General features: G+C 61.1%; 1 protein-coding gene across 4 annotated transcripts; it reads right to left on the minus strand.

The window, feature by feature from the left end:
* Window positions 1-3657: 3657 nt before the first annotated feature.
* On the minus strand, window positions 3658-17691 carry ZNF385A (zinc finger protein 385A). 4 transcript variants are annotated; one of them, XM_037514906.2, is made up of 7 exons: window positions 17393-17691; window positions 9605-9715; window positions 7905-8067; window positions 5839-6081; window positions 5319-5488; window positions 5032-5127; window positions 3658-4912 (listed from the first exon to the last, which is right to left on the minus strand). In XM_037514906.2, exons 1-7 carry the CDS (start codon window positions 17477-17479, stop codon window positions 4682-4684), a joined length of 1101 nt encoding a protein of 366 aa, XP_037370803.2. In that variant the 5' UTR covers window positions 17480-17691; the 3' UTR covers window positions 3658-4681. The 4 variants fall into 4 exon arrangements, with proteins under 4 accessions (XP_037370803.2, XP_037370804.1, XP_037370806.1 ...); XM_037514907.2 differs by lacking the exon at window positions 17393-17691 and adding an exon at window positions 12750-12783 and having other exon boundaries at window positions 4525-4912; XM_037514909.2 differs by lacking the exon at window positions 17393-17691 and adding an exon at window positions 10191-11002 and having other exon boundaries at window positions 4525-4912.
* Window positions 17692-25996: the final 8305 nt, after the last annotated feature.

The raw sequence follows: 25996 nt of genomic DNA on the forward strand, positions 1-25996 counted from the left end.
AATCTGAGGGGGTGGGGAGCGGCAAATATTGTTTAAAAATAATAAAAAAAAGAAAGGTGGGAAAAAAGCAGCCAGAGTTCTGACTTTGCTCCTGTTCATTCATTCATCCATTCACTTAGCAAGAGGGCCTGCTGTGCACAGTCTCAGCTAGATACAAGGGATACAAGAAGCTGTGATACTTGCTTGCATGTAGTCTAGTGAAGGGACAGATAATGTAAATGTGCAAATGCTTAACTAGTTCTTTTTTTTTTTTAAAGATTTATTTGTTTATTTACAGTCAGAAGCAGGGGAGGGTGAGAGAATTCACCAGAGCCAGAAGGACCGAAGTACACTGCTGAGGGGAGCAGCGGGCGGCAGGAGAGGTCTGCGCGCCATGTGGGACCCTCCTCTGGTGGCCGGGGAGCAGGCGGGGATCGAACCGGTGTTGCAGAGGCTGCGGGCAGCTTTGCAACCCAGCGCTCAACCGCTGCGCCACCGGGGAGGCCCTTAACTAGTTCTTTTTACACTAGGCCTATGTCATTCATTCCCATTATCTATTTTGCATGGAATGTGAGCCAAGCATGTTTTTTCCATTTTAGAATGGTTATTTTTTTAAAGATTTATTTATTTATGCATACAAGAGCCGGGATATAGGCCAGAGGTGTGTGTGGGGGGGTGAGAGGATTCACCAGAGTGGGGAGCAGAACAGGCAGACTGACTGAAATACAGTGCTGAGGGGAGCAGCGGGGACACAGGGGAGGTCTGCTGCGCCATATGTGGGTTAGCTCCCTGGCTGCGGATTGCTTCATAGTGCTGAGACTTAACCCCTTGCATCACCAGCGGGGCCCTCAGATGGTTATTTTTTAAATGGTTACATAAGTACCCCTATGATATCCTCAATTTTGCCTCTTGGTCAGCAAAATCTAAAATATTTGCTATTTGGTCCTTTAAGAAAAACTTTGCTGACCCTTGTTCCAAAGTGTGTCGGGGAATCTATATGGTTAGGAAATGTGGGTCAGCATCCTGGCACAGTTTAACTCAGGCAGTTGTGGTGGGTTGTAGCAGTGATAGCGCTGACTTAACCCCCAGGCCACCAGGACGGCCTTGACTTTCTTTTTTATTAAAATAAAACTTCCAAAAAAAAAAGTGTATTATGGGCATAGAGAAAAGAAATGAAACAGCAGCTAAGCAGGAGCTCGGGAAAGGGTTCACAGAGAGATGCCTGGGGGAGATAAATAAAAGGACATTCTAGACAAGGGAACCGGATGCATAGCATCACAGAGTGTGAGGAAGAGACTTCCAGAGCATTCTGGAGTGGTGAGCAGGGCCAGGATCAAGGAAGGCCTGTGTCTTATGCTGAGGAGCTGGGGTTTTTATCCTGAAGGCCATGGGGAAATTTGCACTCGGCCAAATAAAGAATGGGAATGTGTAGGCCAGAGGCAAGAGAGACCAGGAAAGAGGCACCAGGTCAGGAAAGCAGCAGGCAGGGCCTAGGTCCCGCCAGTCGGCTTCACGGGCCTGCCACTGTGGAATTGCACTTAGAAGGCTTGGGGGCTAGTTTAATGCTCTGAGACACTGTCTTGAGATCCTTTCTGAATAAGGGGCTCTGCTCTCTCGTTATTCACCAGGCCCCGCAAATTCTGTAGCCAGTCCTGGTTAGCGCCATGGTTGTGAGGAGAGAATGATCGCGCCTTAGGAGGTCAAGCAGGAATTAGTGACTTATCAGAGGAAGGGTTGGGAAGAGGAAAGAGCTAGGATAACGCCCATTCTCCAGGTGGATGGGGGCGCTTTTAATCAGATAGGAGTGTGGGAAGCTCAGCAAGCTTGGGGAAAGAGGTAAATGAATTGTTATTTTTTTAAGATTTATTTATTTATGCATACAATAACTGGGGTGCAAGCCAGAGGTGCAAGAAGGTGGGAGGCGGGTGAGAGGATTCACCAGAGAGAGTGGGGAGCAGCACAGGTAGATTTACTGAGGGGAGCTGAGGGGAGCAGCAGGCGAGCTGAGGGGAGCAGCAGGCGAGGCGGGAGAGGTCTGCTGTGCCACGTGGGTTGCTCCCTGGAAGGCCAGGATCTAACTCATGCTGCAGTGGCTGGTGATATCTTGGTAGCATTGTCTTTAACCCCTGAGCCACCAGGGAGGCCCAACCATGAATTGTTTTAAAACATGTCTGAGGTACCCGTGGGGCATCCTAACCCCTCTGACCCCAATTTCTTCCAGCCTCTTTTTCTCTCCTCACATGTGACCAAATTCCTGCTTTCCCCACCCACTCTTCTAGAGAGGCAGCCTTGCCCTCAGATTGCCGGAACTGCAGTCTCTGCCGTTTTAGAAAGTTAGATCCACTTGAAGAAAAAAGCCCAAAACTCTTCTTTGGGCTCCATTTCTGAACCCACACTTTCAACTTCACGATTGACAAACGCAGGAGGCCCCTATTTCCTCTCCTTCCTCTTCAGCAGGCCTCATCCCACATCCCTTCCTCATTTCTTTCACAAGACCGAGAAGTGGCTAGAGGGGAAATGAGCTCAGAGGATGCTACTTAGAAGGACCTTGACAGATGCCAGTTTTTTTTCCCTGTTTGAGCGTCTTGCAGCCCAGCAGGGCTGGAGGGAGAGGGAGCCACGGAGTCGTTGGTGCTCTTGGGAGCCTGTGGTTGAGCTGAATAGTGCAGGTCAGTGACCCCTTCCCCAGCACCAGGGGGAGGCAGCTGAGCAGAGCACTCCCCTGTCCCACAGAACACTTGGGGGGCGAGATGAGGAGGTTGTCCAGCGCAGCTGTAGATGCCACCATCCTGGTTCTTTAGCTTGGGATTTGTGAAGTCTCGAAGAACTTCTTCTTTTTTTAAATAAAGATTTATTTATTTTTATACAAGAGCAGGGGTACAAGCCAGAGGCGCGGGAGGGTGTGAGGACTCACCAGAGGCAGACCCGGGAGCAGAACAGGCAGACTGACGAAACACACTGTTGAGGGGAGCAGCGGGCAAGGCGGGAGCGGTCTGCCGCGCCATGTGGGTAGCTCCCTGGCCACCGGGGAAAGGAACCAGCACTGCAGAGGCTGCGGACAGCTTCACAGCTCTGTGCTCAACCGGCTGCGCCACCGGGGAGGCCCTCAAAGAACTTCTAAGAGACTCAAACCTGCTCATTTTGCAGTTGGGGAAACAGAACCAGAGGGAGGGACTAACCCGAGGTGACTGTGTCTATGGGCCCAGCAACACCTCGGTCCTTGCTCCCGCTTCTCCCCACACCTTGCCTGCGGCCGTGATGGGTTTCCCACCAGAGACACAAAAGCCTGGATTCTTCCCTTTGTCCGAGCCTGGTCTACACCTCCTTCCCCAGCCTGGAGACCGCGGGACGAGCCGCCCAGACACCGTCTCCGTGTCGCTGGCGCCGCCTGGTGGAGCCGCGGCGAATTCCCCGCAGCCTGGGCGGCCGTGCGCGCCCGCCTGGAAGCGGTTCCCGGGGCCAGGTCTCCACCTGAGCCGGGGGGGGGGGGGGGGGGGGGGGGAACGGGGGTGGGGGGCTCCCCTCGCTTGCAGTCTCGGGTCCCGCCGCCCCCGCCCCCTCCTCGGCCCGTCCTCCGGGTCCCCTGGCCGCCGCGCCGGCTCCTGTCTCCACACGGGAACCCCCATCGCGGTGCTCCCCAAACCGCGCGCAAAGACTGAGAGTCCGAGTCGGGGGGGCGGAGGGCAACGAATCCAGACTTTATTGTCGGGGAGAGGCAAAGGGGGGAGACATGGCGGGGGCCGGGGTGCTACATCGTCAAGCAGAGTTGTCGGGGGGCGGGCGGTGCGGCCCGCGCCACGGGGCTGACGAGAGGAGACGGGGCGGGGGGCGGCCCCGCCCGGGGTGCGCGGAGGGGGCGTCCGTGAGGTCCGGGCCGGGGTGGGGGGTCTGGGGGGGCTACGGACTAGGCGGGTCTGCGGGGGGCGGGGGCGAGGCTTCTATTGCTTTTTGCTCACAGTTTTGCGGAAGGCGAGGCGGGGGTGGGCTTGGACTGGACACCCCGTGCCCCCCTCGGTACCCCTTGGGCGATGGGTGCTGGTGAGAAGAATGGAATCCGGACTGGGGGGCAGGGAAGGCGAGGAAGGGCCGGGGGGCATCCGCTCGGCCCCACCCGAGGGGCAGCGACGCCCCCAGGGCGCCCCGGGCGGGCCGGGCCGGGGCTGGGCGCAGCGGGCCGGGCACAGTGAGTCGCAGGCGGGGAAACCAAAGTGCTTATGGGGGACCCAGGACCCCGCCTGCTCCCCTCCCCCTGCGGAGGGCGGGGTGTTCACGGAAGCGCTTCAATTGGGGGTAGGGGCCGGAGTCCCAGAGTCCGCTTATTGCCAAGAAAATCCACCTCTGCCCCCCGGACCCCGACCATGGCTTGTGAACCCCGTTTTGTGCTAGGTTTGGGGGGAAGGGCTGGATGGACATGGCTTTTGGGAGGGGGGTGTCTCCAAGGGGGCGCGGGGGGTGAGACGGCCCCCCCTTTTCTAGGGGAGAGGGAAGGGCAGGGGGCGGGGTTCCCTGAGATCTGGGGTGTTCCCCCCCTTCTGAAGCCCCCTCCCCCGCTGCCCCTCCCCTTTCCTGGAACCCCGTACCTCGGGGTGGGGGAAGGAGAGATCATCAGGGAGAGCCGGCGAGGGGCGGCGGGCCCGGGAGCCCCGAGGCCGGTCCTGGCCGGAGTTGGGGGGGCTGGAGGGAAGGGGAGTCGGGGTTCAGGTCAGTAGGGGGAGAAGAGGATGGGTCCATGCGCAGTTCGGATGGGCCCGGGGGCCGGGTGGAGCAGGGGGTGGGTGATCGGCGGTCCCTGGAGAAGGGGTGCGGCGGGGGCCGGGCGCAGGGACAGCGGGGAGCCGGCCGCCGCCGCCATCACGGCCGCCACCGCCAGGGGGCTGGGCAGCAGCCCGCCCGCCAGGGACTTGGGCAGCTCCTTGGAGAAAGTCAGCGTGCCCTGCGGGGGTCGAGGGGGAGCGTCACCCACGAGCCCGCGAGCCAGCCCCCCGTTCCGGCCTGCGCCCCCCGCGCCCCCCGCCCCGCGCGCCCCCCGGGCTCCCCGCAACCCCGCCTCACCGCGAGCTCCCCGGCGCCCCGAGGCTTCTTGTGCCGGCTCAGCAGCGGGTTGGGCTTCCCGGCCACGCCGTCTCGGTGCCGCCGGCTGGAAATGTGCTGCGCGGGCGGGGCGGGCAGGGCCGTGAGTCCAGCCACCCGCGCCCCCGCCGGGCGGGGCCAGAACCCCGCAGTCGCCCCGGCCCCGGCCCGCCCCCTCTGGCAGCCAGGGAAGACCCCAAACACCTGGTGTCCCCCGAGATCGCTGTTTTCCTCCCCCCTCAGAATTCCCGGGAAAGGCCTTGACCCACCTGTTTCAGTTGGACCTCCGAGTTGACCTTGACATTGCAGATCTCACAGTGGAAGGTTCGGTCCTGGGCAGGGGCCTCTGGTTCCCCCGGAGTGGGAGGCCCCAGCCGAGGGTAAGCTTTGATGGGGCCCAGCCCACTTCGGGCTTCCAGAATTGTCTTGTGCTTAGTACCTGGGGCCCGCAGAGGGCAGAAGGTAAGGGCTGGAGGAACAAATCTCCAGGGTTACCGGGCCTCAAATACCCAGTTCCCAAGTACAATACTTGGGGTGTATGTGTATAAAGTGTGGGATGTTTCCAAGCCCCTGGGGACCCTCCGGATCACAAGGTCAGTCAGGGACACTCCTAGGGAAAAGCAGTAAGGTGCAGGCCAACTGCGAAGTCGGGGCCGAGGAACAGGTGACGTGACTAGGGAAGGAGAGACTTGCAGGTCTTAGAGGAGATGGAGATGTGGGGGTGCGGCACAGTGTGGGGAGCAAGGGTGGGCGAGGACAAGGAGTCTGCAGGGGGCAGGGAGTCTGTACCTTTGTTATGCGCCTCCAGCTGGGACAGGGAGTTCACGGCCACCTTGCACAGGGCGCAGTAAAGCAGCCTCTTGGCCTTCTCCTCCTCCTCCTTGCTACCCCCAGGCAGGGAAGCCGGGCCTGGAGTCCCCCCTTCACCCTTGGTTGCACCCTGACCAGTCTCCGGAATGCTGGGAGGGGATGGAGAGCCAGGCTGTTTCTCTGGGGATCCTGGGGCTGGACCCAGTCCATTCTCCATGGAAACTGTTGTTGGGGGAGAAACACAGGGGTCACCCCAGATGGCTTCGGAGAGGACTCTTTCTATGGAGAAGACCCACCCCATTTCCTGAGGGCAAGGGCCCAGGAGTCCCCACCCTGTGACAACATGCGTGCTCTCATGCCCTGGGCCGGGGCCAGACGCGGCCCAGCTGCTGGAGGCTGGGTGTGAGCCTCCAAGGCCGAGCTCAGGCTCCCTAAGCTGGGGATGGCTGAGTGGCCCAGCCCCGCCACCTCCCTTCAGGTGAAGCTGGTGGCCAGCTGAGTCAGGGGGAGAAGCACCGAACAAGGATTTGCCCCTCGGTGGCCTGCCAGCCGGCCTGGGCTTCCTGCCCAGCCAGCCCCTGCCCAGATGCCGCCCAGGCCCCAGGGACGCAAGCCAAAGAGCTCCAGGAAGGGGCAGAGGCCTGGTGAGGGGAGGTCGAGAGAGACATATGGACACAGCAAAAGGGAAACAGAAGCAGCAGAACGAGAGAGGGAAGAAGCAGGGATGTGGGCTGCTCTATAATTCATGGCTTGATTAAAGATGCACAGGCCCAGCCTTGGCGCTGGGTTCTGGCCCCTGTACAGGGGAAACTCTAGCACGCCCACTCTAGCTCCCGCAGCTGATCCAGTTTCCGGGTCACGGGCAGGCTGGCCGTGGGGGCGGGGACTGGTGGGAGAGGAACTCTCAACCCCTGCAGGTGCCTGCAGGTTCATCCTGTGACCACTCCCTTTAATTCTCTTATTTGTCCTTCATCTCCATCCAAATGCAGACGACACACACCCCCATCTGGGTCTGGACAGGACTTTGTGGCTCACAAAGACTCAGGGGGCGCGGTGATCTCCTTAGAGAGATACCCTAGGAACTACATGAGGTGACAGGGATAAAGCACAAGGAGCTGAAATATTGTGGCTACTGTCATCTTCCCCACTTCATGGAGGGGAGACCTAGTTGCCCCAAGATGATGAAGCTGAGAAGCAGCCTGAGTTCGAGTAGCTCAGCTCCCCCACCTGCCTCTCTGGACAGCAAGGATGTGTGGGCACGTGTGTTGGGTGCGTGTGGCGCGTGGGGCCTGCTTCCCAAGCTGGTGCTGCAGACACATGGTTGGGGAGACTCTGCTCAGGTAGGGTGGGAAGGGCAGCCAAGGACGCAGGGGAAATGGCGATGCCGGGTCTCTCTGCAGTTGGCCGTGCCTGGCATGTGATGTGGCCACCCCAGGGAAGGGGGCGGCAGAGATTCCTTCCGCCCAGTTTCTTGGCTGGGAGTGCAGCTGAGGCCAGTCCCCAGCCATGGGGAGACTGAATCTCCGAGTGGCTTTCTGTAGGCCCGGAAAAGACTGCAAAGATCGTAAAGTCTCACTCCCCTGGTCCCCAGAAAGGAGAACCGGCTCAGTGAGGGCAAAGGTGGATCAGAGGTCATCCAGGGAGCTGTCTGGGTCTCCTGGGCTCTCTGGCTCCTTGGAGGGGCGCCCCGGGAAGCAGGCGCTCGCGCTCAGACAGCCCGGTCCCTCCCCTGCCCATCCCCCAGGATGAAGGGGCTGCTCCTTGCACACTATGGTTCTTATTCTTGAGGAGCTTTGCCAGGTGGCCTCACCCTAGCCCCTGTCTGAGTCACTGGGTAGTGGGGAGGACAGACAGTGGGGACTCTGTTGAGAGGAGCTGGGGTGAGAGTGGGGTGACAGGATGGAAATTTTGCATCACTGCTTGGCGGCAGGACTCACCTTGCAGGGGCGGGACTGAGGAAGAGAGACAGGAAAGCAGGCGACAGGGGACACGGGGAAGGTCAGAGCAGACACGAGATCAGCGGAAGAGGTGAGGGACTCACACACCTGGCCGAGGGGCGACGCCATCCCCATTTGGGGTGGTGCTGCTGGGAGGAGCTGGGTCTCCAGGTTCCCGGACGCCAGGCTCCCTGCCCCGGGTCTTGGCAGCCTCGATGCCTTTGACTCTTCGGGCGTGGCGGTTCCCCTTGTAGTGCGCCTCGGCCTGGCTCTTCGGGGATGGAGGAAGAAAATGGAATGTGAGCTCACGCTGCAAGCTGACCGTGCTCCCCGCAGAGCTCCTATGGGGCTGGGGTGCTCTCGGCAGCTGCAGTGACTCTTCCTACGTGGTGGGTGAGACGCAAAGGCCCACACCGGGGCGCCCCGGTTATCCCCGGGGCTCACATGAACTTCTCAAGCGTGAATAGCTGGGAACCTGGATCCCCACCCAGCCCAGGCTCCACCCACCACCACACCCAGGGCCTGGCTGCTGACTCAGGCTTCTCACCAAGTCCTGGGGCGGGGGTGGGGACACCCCAACCTACAGCAGAACCCTAATGGGACTGGCCTAGCAAGCCAGCCGGTCAGCAGCCTCTTAGATCCCAGGTGCCGGTCCCCAGCCCCGAAGATGTAGCCTTCGCTCCGCACCCCCGGGTCGGGCGTCCTGGGAGCTCTGCGGCCTGGCTCTGCCCCGACTGAGCACACTCCCCTCTGGGTCTCGCCTTCCCTGAAGGCTCTGCTGACACCCTGGAGGACCCTGGCCCCAAGCCCAGCTTTGGAGACAGAGACACAGCAGGACAGCTGTCAAAACAGAGCAGCTTGGTGGGGGAGGGATAGGGAATGGCAAGAAGAGGGAAGGGCTGCAGGCTCTGCCCCTCCAGTCTCCCTCCCGGGCCGGCAGTGGAGCTAAGGCTGGGAGAGAGGATGCCTGGGGAGGCCCAAGGCCGGGCGGGTCCCTGGCTCCAACCCCTCTCCACCGTGGGCACCCCTCTAATAACCCAAACCCGAAGCCACAAGGCCCCCCAGGCCGGGGTGGAAGGAAAAGATGTGGATGGGCAGGGAAAGACTGACAGCCCCGGATTTGGGTGGCGGTGGCGCGCAGAGCTGGCAGCGCGGGGGTGCGCGTGGACTGGGAGAGACACGAACATGCTTCATTTCCCCGACTCAGCAGAACGAGGCTCTGCTGTTTTTCTCCACAAGCTCTCAGGGCCTGCATCCCACAAAGTCCCCTCAGAAGTCCCAGCTGTCTGGGGGGCCAGCCGCTGAGGTCCTGAGTTTGGGGTGGCTTCTCCCCAGGGAAGAGTCCCCTCGGGGACGTGGGCACCAGGCCTTCCAGGGGCTTCAGACTGAGGAGGGTCGGGGTGGTGGAGAGGAAGCCAGGAAGCTGGAGGGAAGCGGGTGGGCTAAGGGAGACATTCACCCAGGCCGAGGAGGGCACAGGCTCTGCTGGGGGAGCCGAGAGCCAGTGGGCCAGAGGCCACACTCCCGTCAGGCGCAGATGACTGTGTTCCCAGAAGTTCTGGGCCAGGGACGCGCCCGTGCCCCAGGCCTCGGAGGACTGGTCTGTGTTGTGATCTATCAGCACCTCTTGTCCTCCCCAACTGCTGGCCACGAGGCCCTGCCCCTCCAGCCGTCTCCCCCTCCCCTGAGCATCTCCTGATATCCCCCAGCCCCCCACCCAGAGCTCCAGCCTCTGCCCTCCCCCCAAGGCCACCCGCACCCCCACAGTCCCTTTCCGCCCATTGGGTGGGTGAGGGGCCCATTCTTACCTGAGAATTGAAGCGAATCTGACAGACGTTACAAGAAATAATGGGTCGCTTGGTCTTGAGCAAGGGTCCCCCAAAAGTGTGGGAGAGCACAGCCTTCTGTACAGGGTCCATCTGTGGAGGCAGGCTGGGGTGAGCCAGGAACCCCAGCACAAGCTCATGTCCATCATCCCCCCACTGGCAGCAGCTGGGTTGAACCCAAGTCCCCAGAGCCTCCTCCCTGCCCCTCAGTATAGAGGGGGCTCTGAGCCTCGGTTCCCCACCCTCCCAGCCCGTCTCCGCAGCACTGCCAGGGGCCAGAGGGGTCAGCGCTTTGCTCCAGGTCCGGAGCAGAGCTGGAACCTGAACAACTCCTGTCTCGGCCCATCCCACCATTAAGATCCAACTGTCACCTTGACCGACAGACTCTACCACAGACCACTGAGGGGAAGTCCCAAAGCACCCCAGATCCTGGGGCCTGCAGCTGAGGCCACCGAGCCCCTCTGGCCCCAGTTTAGGGCAAGTCTGTCTACCAGGCCAACCTCGGGTCTCAGGAGACAGATGTTCCGAGCTTACAACTCTGGGCCCCAGGTTGCCCTGAGACACTCACTCCCGGACTTCTTTGACAGCAGTTTCTAGAGGGAATAAGAGAACTCAGGAGCGAGGAGATGGCTCTGCGAATGATGGGGGACAAGTCGGGCAACCTAAGAAACGGGGCTGGCCTGACGCAGCCCAGAGATCTTCTCAACTCTCTTCCTGATTACAGGGCTGGGGGCAGGGCCTTGGGCTGGGAGGGATTAGGAACAGTCTCTGCCCCCACCCAGGGTCAGCAGATGTCTCAGGAGCCTCCTGCCAAGAGAGCCCAAGAGGAGGGAGAAGATGGGAGTTTCTCTGAGGCTTTCTGCTCCGGGGATGAGGCAGGGGCCTAGTAGCATGCAAGAAAACCGCCTCCCACAGCCCTCCTCCCCTGGCCCCCACGCAGGCAGGGAGAGGCTGGAAGGCTGGAATGCGGCAGAGGCTGAGGGGGACTGGGGTAAAGGCTGGGACGTCTCATGAGAAGGGAACCACATCAGCGCTCAAGCCTTATTTTGCAAGTGGAAGGGCCAAGCAGAAAACAGTTGCTGGTGACCAGGGGTCCCAAGCGCCTTGGCTGATGCATCCCGTGTCCAGGCCTTCGTGGCTCTCGGGAGACAGGACAGGATCATGCAGCAGGGAGACAAAGTGGCTGGAGTCCGGGAAACCCGGCCGTCCTGGCTCTGGTCTCTCGGTGTGTCGCACTGGCTAGTTGGGGTTAATTCCAGGGAAGGGGCTTCCGGCATCGCTGTGAAGTGGGCGGCCCTGCTCGGTAGAGGTGGAGGCAGGAGCCATGACAGGGTCTAGCAGCCCCTCCGTGACCCAATGTTCACCCCCTGGAAGTCCAGGTCTGAGTCAAAGAAAAGCCAAGAGGGAAGAATCTCAATCTCTCTCTCTCTCTCTCTCTCTCTCTCTCTCTCTCTCTCTCTCTCTCTCTCTCTCTCTCTCTCTCTCTCTCGGCAGGCTGTGATCAATCTGTGCATGGGTGGAGTGTGAAGGAGTGTCATGTGCTGTGTGTACATCATTTGTGTATCAACATTTCTGTGCCGGGGGCTTTGCCGACACCACGGAGGGCCAGGTTGTGTGCGCCTCAGCTGTGTGTTTGTGTGAATGTGTGACGTGTTTGGGAGAAAGACAGGCCGGCCAAGTTGGAGACAGGCTTTAATCAGAAAGGGGAGACAGAAGAGAGCTTTCAGCTCCCGGCCTCCAGGCCTCAGGCCTCACTATGCGGAGACCCCCAAACCCGGCGCAGGGCGCTTCGCAGTCCCCGGGCTCCCTGGCACACTGGGTGGGGAATGGAGCTCAGCCCAAACAGAAACCCAATCTGGGTCAGGAAACCCAAGTCGATGAAAACAGCAGGGAGAAAGAAGTGGGATGGAGAGGGCGGGCAGAGGCTGCTGGTTCTCTGCTCCACGCCTTCACCCCAGCCTGCTCCCCAAAGTGGCCGAAGACTCCGTGCCTCAAGGATGACTTGTGGCCATTACATCTGTCCCCTAGAACGGTCCCTGCACCACGGTGTGTGCGCCGCGGTTGTCCACGGTGACAGCCTTTCCCTGGCACAAACCTCTTCCTAGATCTGTGTCCACACACACTGACTAAGGGTGGGGGTGGGCGGACACGGGGCAGCAACCCCATCAGACGGGTCCTGCCCACCCTCTCCTCCAGGAACCCAGGCTGAGGCGCCAGGCTGAGGTGAGGGCGCTGGGCCCAATCCTGGTGCAGGTGGAATGTGAGCCACTGAAGTGCCGCTCCAGGCCAAGGTCAAGAGGCCCTGGCGACCTAGATGAGGGCCCTCTGGGCGGGGTGGAGGCCAGCATTTCCCAGAGCCTGTCCCACTCCAGAGCCCCCTCCCTGGACTGCGGCCTGGACACTGCTTGGAGAGTCCACGGAACAGTCCCTTCCCACCTGCCCTCCAGCTGCAGACACGAAGGGGAGTCACTCCCTGAAGCTGGGGCGACGCGAGTCAGGAAGGGGGAGGGAGGAGGAAACCAGATCAGCAGCACGAGGGGGCTATGATTATGTTTCCTCCCACTGCCCTTCACCTGCTGGTCCCCAGGGCCCCCTGCTTGACCACCCTGCGTGCCCATACCCAAGTGACAGCAAAGGGAAGGGGGTGGCACCTCCGGGGCGGGGAGACCTGAGGGTCAGGGAGGACTGAAATAGGAGAGAGATGGAGCCAGGGGGTGGCCAGAGAGCAGGTGGGAGCTGGTGGGGGAGGGACCCTAGGAAGGGGGAGAGGCTGGGATCCGTCATGCTGGAAAAGAAGGCCCTGAGGCGGGTGCTCGCTCGAGGGTAGGTGCAGGATCTGATGGGAAGTCGGAAGGTTTGGGGGACTCCAAGGCCCAGAGAATCAGAGGCCGGGTGTCCAGCAAGGTGGCAGTGGTCTGGGGGCGCCAGCTGGGCCCACCGATTGGCGGGGCCCCGCGCCGGGCGTGGGGGATGGGCCGGGCGACCCGAGGGCCGGGCGAGGGGAGAGGTGGCCGCGGGGAGAGGTGGCCGCGGGCAGCGCGGGCAGGGCGGGCAGGGCAGCAGGGGCGCGGGATGGGGGGGCTGCGGCAGCGGCGGGGCAGGGAGCGCGGGGGGCCGGGTGGCTTACCCTGCGGGGCCCCGGGGGCCGCGGCTCCATGGCCCGGACGGCGGACCCGGGCGGGGGCCGAGCCTGGCCGGCCGGGCAGGCCAGGGACGCGGCTCCGTTGCCCCGGCGGCTGGGGCTGCGCGGCCGGCCGGCCCGGGGAGGGGAGGCGGGGCCGCCGGGCCGGGGCCCGCCCGCGAGGCGGGGCCGAGGCGGGGCCGAGGCGGGGGCGGGGCGGGGGCGGCCCCGAAGGGGCGAGGGCGCCGCCAGGGAGGAGGGGTGCCGCGTCCCGCCTCCGCCCCGGGGACGGCCCGGCCCGCGGGAGCAGCTCGGCCCGGCGGCCGCGCACTGGCCGGGGGACCGCGGCCCCGAACCCCGGGACCCTCGAGGGCCCAGAGTCCCCAGCAGACCGTGCACGCCCGCCCCGCCAGCGGGGCCGGTTCTCCCGGCGCCTCTCCCGCCCGAGCCCCGCGGCGCGCCCCGCCGGGCTCCCCGCGCCCCTGCGCGCGGCCCCCGAGGCCCTTGGAGCTGCCGCCCCCACCCCCCGTGGGAAGGGGCGCCCAAGCGGGGAGCGTCCCCGAACGGCGGAGCCGGGGGCGCGCAGGCAGAAGCGACCTCGCACTTGGGGACACCGTCCCCGACTCCCCCACCGCCTCCCCGCGCCCCACCTGCTGGAAAGCGCCTCGCGGAGGGATGCGCGGGCACGGGCCGCCCTCTAGCGGCCGAGCCGGGGGCGCCCAGGGCGGAGGGCAGAGGGGCCACCCCGCCAGCTCCTCCTCGCGGGACCCGGGCCGGGGTCCCCGCTCTCTCTTTGGGGGCCTCGTCCCCTCCCGGGGCATGCAGGGCAGGAGACGCTCGGCGGGAGGCTGGACGCGGAGAGCGGCTGTCTGGAGGCTGGGAGGGATGCCCAAGGGCAGGCGGGGAGCAGAGCCGGCCGGGGGCTGAGGGTTCAGCAAAAACTGCCCGAGGCGGAGACGGCCAAGGACGAGTCTGGGGGGAGAGCCCGTCTCCATCCCACCGCCACCGCCTAGTGTCGACGGAGCCCTGGAATGTGCCAGCCTCTGGACTGAATTCTTTGCCTGGATTATCTAATTTAATCTTCAGAGCCATGACTTGAAGTAACTACTATTATTAACTTCATTTTATAGACGAGGGAACCGAGGTTTAGAGAGGTTAAATAATTTGCCCAAGGTCACACGCTAGTAAGTGGCTGAACTGGGCTTTGAATTTAAACCCGGGCAGCCTGACTCCAAAGCCCTGCACTTAGCTGCTGCTCAGCACTGCCAAGGGCTGTCTGCAGCTTTCTGCAGTGCTCCTTCCCCTGCAGAATTTGACACTATTGATGTGACCCGCCACACTCTCCCTTGGCTTCTCCAGCTCTACAGGAAGCCGGTTCTGTCCCCACCCCCTCCAGAGGCTCCTCCATCTCCCCATGGGAACCTCCTCCTGGTTCCCACTGCCTAATTCTGCTTATTCCCTGTGGCTAAGGGGCTGCCATCCTACTTTTCTTTCTCTGATCCTCCCTTAAATAAAAATAATAGCAGTAACATAATAATCACAGTAGCTAACTCTGAATGAACACCTACTTTGTGTCAGGCATTATGATTATGTAATACAATTCTCAAAACAACCTGTGAGTTGGTACTATTACTGTACTACTTTATGGCCGGTAAAACAGAGGTTCAGAATGGTTAAGTCATTTGCCTGAGGTCACAGAGCTAGTACTTTCGGAACATCAATTCAAATGGGGACAGTCAGATGCCAAAGTTGGTGCAGCTCAACACCCTGCTGCACTCTCCAGGCTTATCCAGGCTCAGGGCTTTAAATAGCTCACCCTGCTACTAGAGCAGCAGAGCCCTGAACCCTGGGGAAGTCAGAAACCAGTGTTAACCACAAGAATTTGACTAAGTAGCTTTGTGACCTTGGGCAAGTCACTTAACCTCTCTGGGTCTATGTTTCCTCATCTATGAAATGGAGTCGCGGATGGGGTGGCTGAGACCTGAGGATAAGGTACATTAGATATGTGGCAGATGCAGGGTGGCTTTCCAGTTATACCCAATCAATTGCATTTTCTCAAATGCTCTTTTCCAGCCCTTGTTCATGCTATTTGTTTCAGTCTGGAATGTTCTCTATCGCCCCTTTTAAAGTCCTACTAATAAATCTTCAAAGCCCAAATCATATGTCACCTGACCCAGGTTCAATTCCCTTTTCCTCTGCTCTCCTGTTTTCCCGGTTAGGTCCCTTAGGCACAACCACATCCCGCAAGTCTTTCTTGATATCCCCAGGACTCCGATACAAGCTTCTGACACAGCTCTTTTCACACCAGAGGGTAACTGTTCACTTGTTATTCCCTATTAAACCACGAGCTCCCCAGGGGCACAGGCTGAATTCTTGTGGTCTGGACCTAACACAATGCCTGGCACATAGTAGGTCATCAAAAGGTTTTCTGTTCATGTGAAATCTTCAGTGTTGTAGTCAGTATTTACATCCCTTCCTATCTCTTGCATTATAGATTCCTGTATTCATGTCTGTATTTCTCCCCGAATGTAAGCGCCTTCAAGATTAGACTGTGTCATATTTACCATCACGCCTCCACTGTACCTGGTACAGTACCTCGCTCACAGTACTCAACTGTCTTGTCTGCAAAAGGAGTATAAAACAATAGCTACCCCATAAGGGTACTACAAATAAAGACTGCAATATAGGGCCTCCCCGGTGGCGCAGCGGTTGAGCGCTGGGTTGCGAAGCTGCCCGCGGCCTCTGTAGCACCGGTTCTATCCCCAGCTGCTCCCCGGCCACCGGAGGAGGGTCCCACATGGCGCGCAGACCTCTCCTGCCGCCCGCTGCTCCCCTCAGCAGTGTACTTCGGTCCTTCTGCCTGCTCTGCTCCCCGCTCTGGCTCTGGTGAATTCTCTCACCCTCCCGCGCTTCTGACTGTACCCAGTGCTTGTATAAACAAAACAAACAAACAAACAAACGAATAAATAAATAAAACATGCCTCTATTAAAAAAAAAAAAAAGACTGCAATATAGAAAACACTTCATAAACTTTGGGCCTCCCTGGTGGCCTAGGGGTTAAGTCTCAATGCTACCAATGTGATAGCCTGAGTTCAATCCCCGGCCAGGGAGCTGACCCACATATGGCGCAGCAGACCTCTCCTGTCCCGCCCGCTGCTCCCCTCAGCAGTGTGTTCCAGTAGATCCACCTGTTCTGCTCCCCACTCTGTCTCTGGTGAATCCTTTCACCCTCTGCACTTCTGGTTTATACCCCAGTTCTCCTATACGTTATATATATATGTGTGTGTGTGTGTGTGTGTGTGTATGTATATGAAAAATACCTTGTAAACTTTGAAGTGCAATGCAAATGTTGATTTGGATTGGAAGGGGTTTGAAGGAAGGAGTTTGAAGGAAGCAGCTGAGGACTGCTGTGGGTTCAAATCACATCTTAGGTACATACTGTGCCAACTGAGATAAACTAGTAAATCTTTCTTTAGTTTCTGTCCTCGCCTGCGTCAAACAGGAATAATCCACCTTGTTGGGCCGTGGTGAAGATTAAATGAGATCATGTATAGATACAGTCACTGCAGCGCTTGGCACACGGTCAATGCTCAATACATGTTTGTAGCTAAATATGTTTTGATGGTGGGTTATTTGAGTTGAATAAGGCTGACTTCCCCCAGTCCTCTGACTCTAGCACATTCTCCAGGGCTGCAAATTTCAACCGCCCGCTGGACATTCTTAGCTCAGTGTCCTACTGGTACAGCAGAGCACCATGCCCTAAAGTAAGTTCAGCAGCCGCACCCCAGACCGGTTTCTTTCTCCAACCCCCTGCCCCTGTCAAGGTGACTTCCTCCTCCCAGTCACAGAGGCCTGAACCCGGCCTGCAGTCATCCTTGACTCATCCTCTCGTTTCTCCCCCGCCCCCACACACTGGTTGGTCACCAAGGCCTGTCAATATTTCCTTGGAAACACCTCGGCCCATCCTCCCTTCCTCCCCACTCACCCTGCCACTGCCACCAGTCCAATCTGGCCCTCCAGGCTTCCCTGAAGGCCTGCACTGCTGGGACAGCCTCCTAACTGGCTCTCTCCAGCCTCTGCTTCTTCCGTCCAGCTGCCTCACTTATCTTGCTCAAACACTGCTCTTACCAGCCACTCATCTGCTCCAGAATGGATAATGGCTCTGTTTCCTATGGCCAGACAACTTCGCCAGCCCTCCAGGCCCTGCCCCACTGCCCCTACCCACCCAACGGTGGGCTCCAGAGCCGGACTGCACAAACAGGTAGGCTTATACCCCTGCTTATTCGTTCTTGGTGGACTGGGCGCCCATGACTCCTCCCACCTTTCTGTAGTCACCACCATCAATCCAGGTCTCGTTTCTTCTCTCAACGGCGGACAAGTCACTGGACGGCTAAATGAGATGATTCCTATCATCACTACGGTGTCTGGCCCGCAGCAAGCCCTTGGCAAATGTTTAACTACGGTGTTCATTGTTGCTGATGGTATAGCAGATAGCCCATAATACTTATAAGTGACCGAAAGTCAGGAGAGGGCTCATCGGGAGAGATAAGAGTCAGGTCCACGCGCAGGAGCGAGCAAGGGCACTCGGGAAGGAAGGAAGAGCAGGTAGCGGTCACAGGTGGCGGGGAGGGCAGGCAGGTGGTACTCACAGTGCTGTAGTTGCTGAAGAGGCCCAGGGTGGGGGCCGGCTCCAGTGGGAAGGGCAGGATCTGCTTGAGGTCCAGGGGGGGCTGCATGATGGGGGGCTGCCGTAGCAAAGGGAGGGGCCCTGCCCGGCTCAGGCTGCCTGAAGGGCAGAGAAAATAATTATGTGGGGCAGGAAGATGGACACTTGGGAGCCCCACCCGAGCCTGGCACTCCCACTCCACACCGGGGGCTCCCGTACTTGGAAAGTGCACCCCCCATGCACGCGCACTTGCCTGCTGCCGGGTCCTGAGCAATGGAGCACGGGGTCCCCTGGGCCTGGGGGCGGGAGCCAACCCGTCCTTCCCTCTGGGTGGCTTTCACTTCCCCTTCTCCCGCCTCCTCCCCCAAGGCCTTCAGGCATCTTACTGATCCAGGAAGAGCATGGACCTCTCTGCAGTTCTGGTACCGGCAGGGCTGGGGCCCAGGCCTGGTCACTCCCTTCTGGTTTTACTCGCCCCAGGGATTCCCCCCACCTCCCCCTGCCCAGTGTCACCCCAGGGAGGGAGAGGAGTCGCTGGGTGATTCATCCCACTGTCTGCCGGGAAATACTGAGGCCTAGACTTGGAGCAGGGCTACTGACTCTCTCTGGCTCCCCAAAGAGTTATGATTTTTAATTCGTAATTGTTGCCATCTCTGGGGTCGGCACAAAGTGAGTGGCATTTGCTCTGGGAGGAAGTCTGCCTGCGTCCATTCCTGGGGCCTCTCCCCCCAACCTCTGTCTCCCTGCATGTGCCCCGGTCTGCCCCGGAGCAGGAGCGTTTGCCTCCAGCTCTGTAGGAGGAAGCACGCAGGCCTCTGGGAGGGGAATGCCGGGGTCTCACCCCAAGGGGAAATGAAAGTCCAGGCTGTCACTGAACTGTATCTTCCCCTGAAATCTTCTCCCCCTAGAGCCAAGGCAAGAACTCCACTAGGCTCCAAGGGGCGGCCCGCGGGCCCCAGGACCCCTCTGGGCTTCCTCTTCCAGCTACTTCTGTGCCCTCTGCTGTCCACCACGGGGAACTCTGGCTGCCCTCCACTGCTCCAGCAAGCCCCTGCTAGCCACAGGATTCCCCAGGAGCAAAGGTGAACCCAGGAGCTTGCAAACTTGCCTTGTCCTCCCTTGACCTTGCTGGAGCAGAGGGTCCCCAGGGTCCTTTCCTGCTCCCTCCATAGAGACGCCCCTTTTCATACCTTCAGTTTCTGCTGCCTGCTGCCCCCAGGCAGTGGCCTGGCCCTGGCCCCCCAGGGGCCTGGGCCTGACAGTGTCCCCTTCCCTTGGATCTGCCCCCTGCCCCCTCCCTGACCAGCCCCCTCCCCCCTAGTCCAGTCAGTAGAACCAGCCAATCAGAGTCCTGGAAAAGTGGGGCAGAGGGGAGGGCGGGGGAGCAGGGATTAGGGGAATCAGAGGCGAGGAGGAGGGGGTGGGGAGGGCACAGGCACAGCTGGGGCCGGGGAGCTGGTCCAGAAAGTTCTAGAGGGGTCTATCTCTTCCATCTGTGGCCAGGACTCGGTGGACTGGGTGCTGAGGCGAGAGGGGTCAAGGCTGCTCGGAGCTCAGGCTCCAGGGTCTAAGGGTTTGAAAAGAAGGGCAGGATGCTGGTCTTTGGCCTTTGGGTAGCAAGGGTTTGTGTGCTAGTGTCCATGCCCTCCTCTGCCACTCAGGGTTGAGATGGGGTCGGGGGAGAAGAAAAAGAGAGGGAGGGAGACGCACAGACAGACAGACAGGCACAGGGGAGTGAGAGAGAGTGGAAAAGATGGGCAGAAGCAGGCGTAGGGGAGTAGGTGGCCCAGAAGGGGATACAGACCTTGAGAGAGCAAAGGATAGAGAACAGTGGAGAGGTGGACGAGAATGAAATGGGAGCTAAGAAGAGAGACACTGCTGAGGAGCTGGACAGAGCTGGCGACTTGGGGAGAAAGACCCCCGAGACAGTGAGCAGAGAGCAGGAGAGACAAGAGTGGGGTGCACAGACAGCGCCATTGGGCCCGCTCCCCTCTCTAGTCGGGCCCCCTCTGCATCGCCCCTCTGCGCCCCACCCCCTCCTGCCTGGCACAGGGGACCAGGGCAGCCTTAACGAGCCCCAGGCACCATCCGGAATGGTGAGAGAAACCTGAGCACTCCCAGAGTCCCCGGCACCCACCCCCAGCAGCTGGTTTAGGACTGGCACTTGCCCCACCCCACACGCAGGCCTCCTCCAGCTCCCTGACCCTTCCCCAGGTTCCAGACCCTTTAGACCCCCATCCCACAAACACCCCTCTCATCCCAGAGGCGAGAGGTGAGTTTCAGAAAAGGCAACAGAACAATGTGTATTGAGGAGCTGTTATGTGACCTGCAACGAATTCTAAGTATGATCACACGTCATTAATTGCCGAGGTGGCCACGATTCTCCGAGGCATCCGATACTGTATTTCCCATTGGACACATGAGCAAACTGAGGCTCAGAAAAGTTAACACACTTGGCTGATGTCACACAGCCTGTAAAGAGCAGACCTGGGATTTAAATAACAGTCGGATCCACTCGGTAGCAAATTCTTTCTCTGTGGCACAACTCCAGAGAGCTCTCGTCTGAGGCTGAAGCAGGGGTCTGGGCACAAGCTTCCATCTTGCCCATGGAGAGGACAGAGAGCGGGCACTGCCTGCGGCTGGGAACAGTGGTGCACTCAGTTCCCCTGGGTCTTATCAACTCCTCTTTTCTACAGACAGGACCCCTGGGGAGAGGTGGGGGCAGGGAACCCGGAGGAAGGGGTGAAGGATGGTGGAGCCAGCGAGAGAAGGAAGCATCGGGGGCCAACTAGAGCCCCATTTGTCTCTCCAGAGTCTCAGCTTCACTCCACTCTGAGGTCTCAAGTGGGGAGACAGGTCGATGGCAGCTTATGGGGCTGGGCGGGCAGGAGCGGGGTTCTCCGTTTCAGGGAGCTCAAGTCTCAGTCCCCAGTCCCGTCCCCACTCGGCTGAGAATAATAATCACTGCCACTTTGAGGGCTTGCTCTATGCCAGCCACCTGGCGTGCTGCCCACTAGCTGTGTGACTAGCTGTGTGACTAGCTCGTTTCTGGGGCCCTCTGAGTCTCGTTCGTCATTCGTCAGGTTTGAACAACAGTACCTGCCTTGGGGTTGCGAGAATAAAGGGCTGGCCGGCCTGTGAGAGAGCTCCATAAATGCTTACCAAATAAATGACTCCTCGTCTTACAGATGATGACGGTCAGCTCAGAGAGGAGCTGTTCCTCGGCCAAGGTCACACAGCTAGTAAGGGGTCTGACCTGCCTGGTGCTCTACTTTCTGCACTTTACCTTTCTGGGCAGGCTGCGGAAGGGAGAGGGAAAAGCTGAGAGGCAGGAAATGAGGCAGGAAACCCAAGGCCTCTGACATCTAGCTAGGTGAGGGCTTCAGGCAGGTCGGGGGAGGGGGCAGAGCCAGACTGGAGTTGCGGCTGTGTTTGTGTGTGTGCGTGTCTGTGCGCAACACACATGTCAGGCAGGGCAGGGAGGAGCCGGGGCCTGGCTGGGGCAGGCCGCTCCAGAGGGAAGCTCATTAGAGTAATTACCTCCAGTAGCTCGAGCCCCACCCGGCTCCATGGGGAGCTGCCAAGTGCTTTATAAGTTCCCAGTGCACCTTAGAGGGAGTGAACTCTCAGACCCTCCATGACTGTCCATCTGTCCCTTTCTGCGCCCACCTGGCATTCAGAACTAGTCCCATTCAGGTTGGCCTGCGGCACCAAGCCATGTCTGATTTCTTCCACCCACTGAGGTCTGGTCTTTTCCCTCCGCTCTTCCCCAGAAATCCCAGTCAGTTTGGAGTCCTTGACTACCTTAGGTGGGGCCTGAGGCCTGCGGCCTTTGGAAGGCCCACAGAGAGCTGGCTCCGGGGACAGCCAGGAGGCTGCAGGAGCCAAGGAGAGTGTTAGGGTAGCCATGGAGTAGTGTGGTCTGGAGACCGGGGCCTGGATGAAATTAAGATCAGAGAGAGGTAGTGGGGTGAGAGTTGCAGGTTGAGTTAGGGGCCAAGGAGGTGAAAAGTGTGGAGTCAGCACTGGGTTAAAGTGACCCCCAGACTCGGGCAAGGGAGGACGGGTTGCAGCCTGGCCTGGAATCACATCTCCACCTCATCTCTTTCTCGTCAAGACTTTTGACCTCTTTTCCCTCCCCGCAAAATGCCTAAAGGGGGCTGGAGGGGAAAGGGAGACAGCCCTGAATCCCTGGGCCTTGACTTCTTGATGAAATCCCATATATCTGCCCCCCTCTGCCTCAATTTCCCCCCTCTTGGCAGGAGGCAGACTGAGGGCCAGAGAGGCTTTGAAGTCAAAGATGAAAGCAATAAGGGGATGATTATGAACTACTGAAAACATCATCCCTAATAACCCCAGGGCGGATGTGGGCGGGGGCAGGGCCTACAGGGAGGAGGAGGTGGCCAGGAAGGGCCAGCAGGGAAGACCAGGAGAAATCCTGCTGGGAGAGGGCCTCTTTCCATGAGCCCCTCCCCCAACACCTGAGGCCCAGTTGGAGGGGACCTGGTACCAGGGCCAGAACAGCGACCTGGAGCCCAGAACCACTCCCTTAAACCTGAGCCCGCAGTCTGCATCTGAAGCAAGCAGACCGGGCCTCCCCTCCAGGCAAGGCCACCGTGGCGGACCTCAGCATTCAGAGCCTGAAAATCTTAGCTTGGACCCCAAAGGCACAGCCCGAGTTTTGGCCAGCAGCATCCTTCCTCTCTCCTTTCCCTAAAGAGGGTCAGGTTGTGCAGGCTGCCAGGCTCCCCACCCCTCTGTGGGCTTAGCACCAAGAGGGGATAAATGACAGTGGCCTCTGGGGAGACGTGGCGGGGGTCCAATCGGTGGTGGAGGGTCCAGTTTCAGAGAGTTTGGACTCAGGCACTCTCCCTGGGTGGGGTCTGAGTCAGCCCATGAGCAGGTCCCCAGTCCTCCTGAGGGCAGGGGAGGGAGGCTCCCACGGCCGGTTGTGGACAAGCACGGAGCTGCCTTCGGGGCCTGTGCCCAGGGTGGAGCCAGGGCACAGGGATTGCAGGGGATGGAGGAAGGCAGAGCCTGTGCTCTGGGCACCTAGTCCAGGGCGTGTGGGTGGGGGTCACTCGAGGGTGGGGACAGTCCCCCGCAGGTGGACGGAGAGCCGCTGCCCTGCTAGAGGAGCCCTTGGGAAGGAGGCCGACATCCAGTCATTCATGGCTCCGTTCACTCATTCATTTCCTAGTGGAGCCGGCGCCAGGCGGAGGGGGCAGGCATCAGCGACGAGAGTGAGGAGAGGCAGCGGGGGTGAGAAGAGACAGGGAAAGGCGGGCAGAGGGGGGAAGAGACACTGCTCGTGGAAGGCGACAGGGGTCAAATGAGAGAAGAAAAGCCAGAGGCTGGCAGGGACGCAGCAGAGGGCCCAGGCCGGAGCCGTCCAGCCCAGCGCACCAGCTTGGGGCCAGATGTCCCCCTGGGGGGCAGGGAGACCACAGGTGTCCAGGCCTGGCTGGGGGCGCCCAGGCCAGAGGACAGAGAGGCCGGGGGACCGCCGTGGAGGGGGGTGGCGGGCAGGGGCCTGGAGTGAGCGGAGAGTCTAGTGCACGAGGCCCCTCCCCCCAGGGCTCCCTTCCCATCTAGGTCATGAGGATGGGGTGGCTGTGGCTGAAGGGCTGTCGGGGCCCAGAGGGGGCGCCCCTCCCCCAGCCTTACCCTGCCGAGCCCCCCACTCTCCTGTGGCCCCGGGCCCCAGGCAGGGGTGGGGGAGGCGGGGGAGAGGCAGGAGGAGGGCAGGAGGCAGGGCCGGGGCGGCGGAGCGCGGAGCGGGGCAGGTCCCGGCGTGCCGGGGCAGGATGGCTGCGGAGCCCGGCCCCGCCGCAGGGCCCGGGATGGACAGTTTCCCACCCTTCTGCCCCGGCCCCCCAGCCTCCAGCCCGCGGGTCCCCACCTCCCCGCACACCCTCCCCGACGCTGCACCCACCATCTTCTCCCCACCCCGCCCCCCACTTCCTCCTCCCCCCTCGGGGTCCGGGCCGTGGGCGCGCGGGCGGCGCGCGGAGGCCGGCGCGGCGGGGGGCTCGGGGCGCACCTCGCGGCGCCGCAGGCCGGGCCCCCCGCCCGCGTGGCCGGTCATCCAGTATTCATGAGCCCCGTGAAGACGCGCATCGCCTCTGGGGCGGGGGTCCCGCGCCTCCGCCTCCCCCTGCCGCACTCGCGAGGTCACCCCGAGCAGCGGAGGCCTGGGGCGCAGAAGACGCGACCCCAGATGTGGAGCCAGATGAGGGGGAGGGGAGCCGGGGCGGAGGGCGGCCGCAGTCCCGGGGGCCGGGAGCTCGGGGTGACCCGCCGGGGGGCCCGGGGGCCGCGGCCGCGGCGCCCACTCACCGAGGATCATGCTGGGGACCCGGCGCCCGGGGTTCCGCGTCGCTCTGTCCCGGGGGCCGCTCCGGTCGGGCTGGGGTGCGGGGGGAGGAGCCGGGGGCGGAGCGCAGGCCGGCGGGGCGGGGCGGGGCGGGGCCCGCAGCAGGTGAGGCGGGAGGAGGGGCCGGGCCGGGAGGGGCGTCCTGCCCCCGGGCTCCCCCGCCGCGGCCCGGGTGTCCTGGATCTGGGGTGCACAGCGGCGGCGCGGGGGCGCGCGCGGACATCCCGAGACGGGGTGCGGCGGCGAGCGCGCTGCAGGCTGAGCCTCCCGGGCTCTGGACGCTGGTCCTCGCCGGCCGCGAGGTGGGCGCCGCCGGGTCCCGCACGGGGCCTGGGCTGGGGGGCGCCGCCTGCTCCGGGCATGGGCCGGCGGGGGGTGCCAGGGAACGTTTGGGTGCCACTTCGCTTCTCTGACTTCGGAGCCCGAGTCTGGGGCTCAGAGGAGAGACGCAGGGTGCAGGTGGACCCGGGGGATGGGGCTCGGACGCCCGGTTCCTTGGGGAAGGTCTGAGTGAAGAGATTTGGGGTCGATGGACCCACAGTGGTAGAAAAAGCAGCTGGCGAGGGAGACCATCACCGGAACCAGAGGACGGCAGCCAGGCCAGCCAGGCCAGCCAGGGCCGAGAACCAGCCCTGGAGAAAGACCTGGGCTGGGACGGGAGGGCAGCACCTGTGCAGGGCCTGGACCCAGGGCATCCCCTACCCGGGCCGGCTTGGTGTGAAGAGGACTGGTAGGGGGGTGTGCGGAGATGCCAAGGAGCGTGGCGCTGGGACAGAATGTCTGGGCTGGGGAGAATGTCAGGGGCGCAGGAGAACAGGCCGGGGTGTGTTCTAAGTGCCAGCGGGGGGACTTGACTGAGGATGGGCAACTGCAGCCCCAGCGGGAAGCTGGAGTCTGGGAGTCTGGGAGGTGTCTGGGGATGATGCAGCTGCTGCAGCCTGGACCTGTCTGTACCTGCCCCAAGAGAGGGTGGCAGGAGGAGCTCCCAGAATGCCAAGCAGCCAGCTTCAGGCCAACCCCAGGCAGAGGGAAAGAGGTGTGACTGGGAACTAGAACACCCGGGATTTAGGGAGGGTGGAGACAGGGAGGAAGAGGTCAGTGGGAGGGTGGCAGACTAGTGCTGGGGAGCAGTCTAGGAAGGGGGCTGGGGGCTGGCACTCCTGGGTTCTGGGGGGAAGTTAGGACTAAATGTCTAGTTTAGTTACAGGAAGTTCAAGTTCCTATTTCTGGGCCTCAGCAGTCTCTTGCCCTCACTCCACTGATTTCGTTTGGGAAAGATCTGTTTCTGCACCTGCCAAATGCTCTAGCCCAAGGGCAGGAAAATGCTGGAGGGGGGCAGGCCTTGTCACCCAGAGGTCTCCAGATCTCAGGGACTGAGCCTTGCTGCCCACACCTGGCCTTGGGGGACAAGGTGGGTTCTGGAGCCCATCAGAGGCGTTTCTCTCGCTCCCAGGCCATTCACCCCAGGGGTCACAAACCTTCCTCCCAGGTGTCTCATCCACCCCCACGTACATTCACCTCGCCTCACCCCATTCTCTCTCCCAAATGGATTCTGAGAACAAGCAGGCAGTAGCATGGCTGATCAGTGAGACCCCTCTGCCCTGGGCCTGTCCCCCCTCCCATGCTGCCCCCAGGGACTCAGAGTTCGGGAAGTCTCAGAGGTGGGGATGCTCAGCTTACCAAGGGGATGCAGTTGGCTGGAGGGTGGGGTGACCTTGCAGGCAGCTGGGGGGGGGGACAGTGTGCAGGGTGAATTCATTATTGATGAGCCCTGCACCCCGGGCTACTAATGAGCTCAGGCCGGCTGCTCTAATTGATGTCAAGAAACTTGAGACCCCCAGATCAGCTTCCCGCCTGCCAGCTGCCTCTCCTGAGCCCCTCCCCCTCTCTGAACCCCCAGCTGCTCTGTTTCCTTCTAGGGGGCCTCCTTTCCATTTCTACTGACAACAGCAAGGATAGAACTCAGGCCTCTCAGCAGCCCCTCCCCTCCCCACCCTCCTGTCCCCCTGGACCACTCAGGTCTCAAGACGGGAGGCAGACTTTTAGTCTGCAGGGGCTGGGAGATTTGAGAGGGAAACGGACTGGAGTCTGAGAATTACGGCTCAGGGACAGAGAGGCTGGCGCTAGGTCGCATCTGTGGCATTTCTGAGCCCCAGGAACCCCTTCCTTGTGCTGTGCATCCTCGGGAGGGGCGGTGTCCCTCTTCGGAGA

Source organism: Talpa occidentalis, unplaced genomic scaffold (genome assembly GCF_014898055.3).
Source record: "Talpa occidentalis isolate TD23 unplaced genomic scaffold, MPIMG_talOcc4v2.1 talOcc4.16, whole genome shotgun sequence".
Lineage (NCBI taxonomy): Eukaryota > Metazoa > Chordata > Mammalia > Eulipotyphla > Talpidae > Talpa > Talpa occidentalis.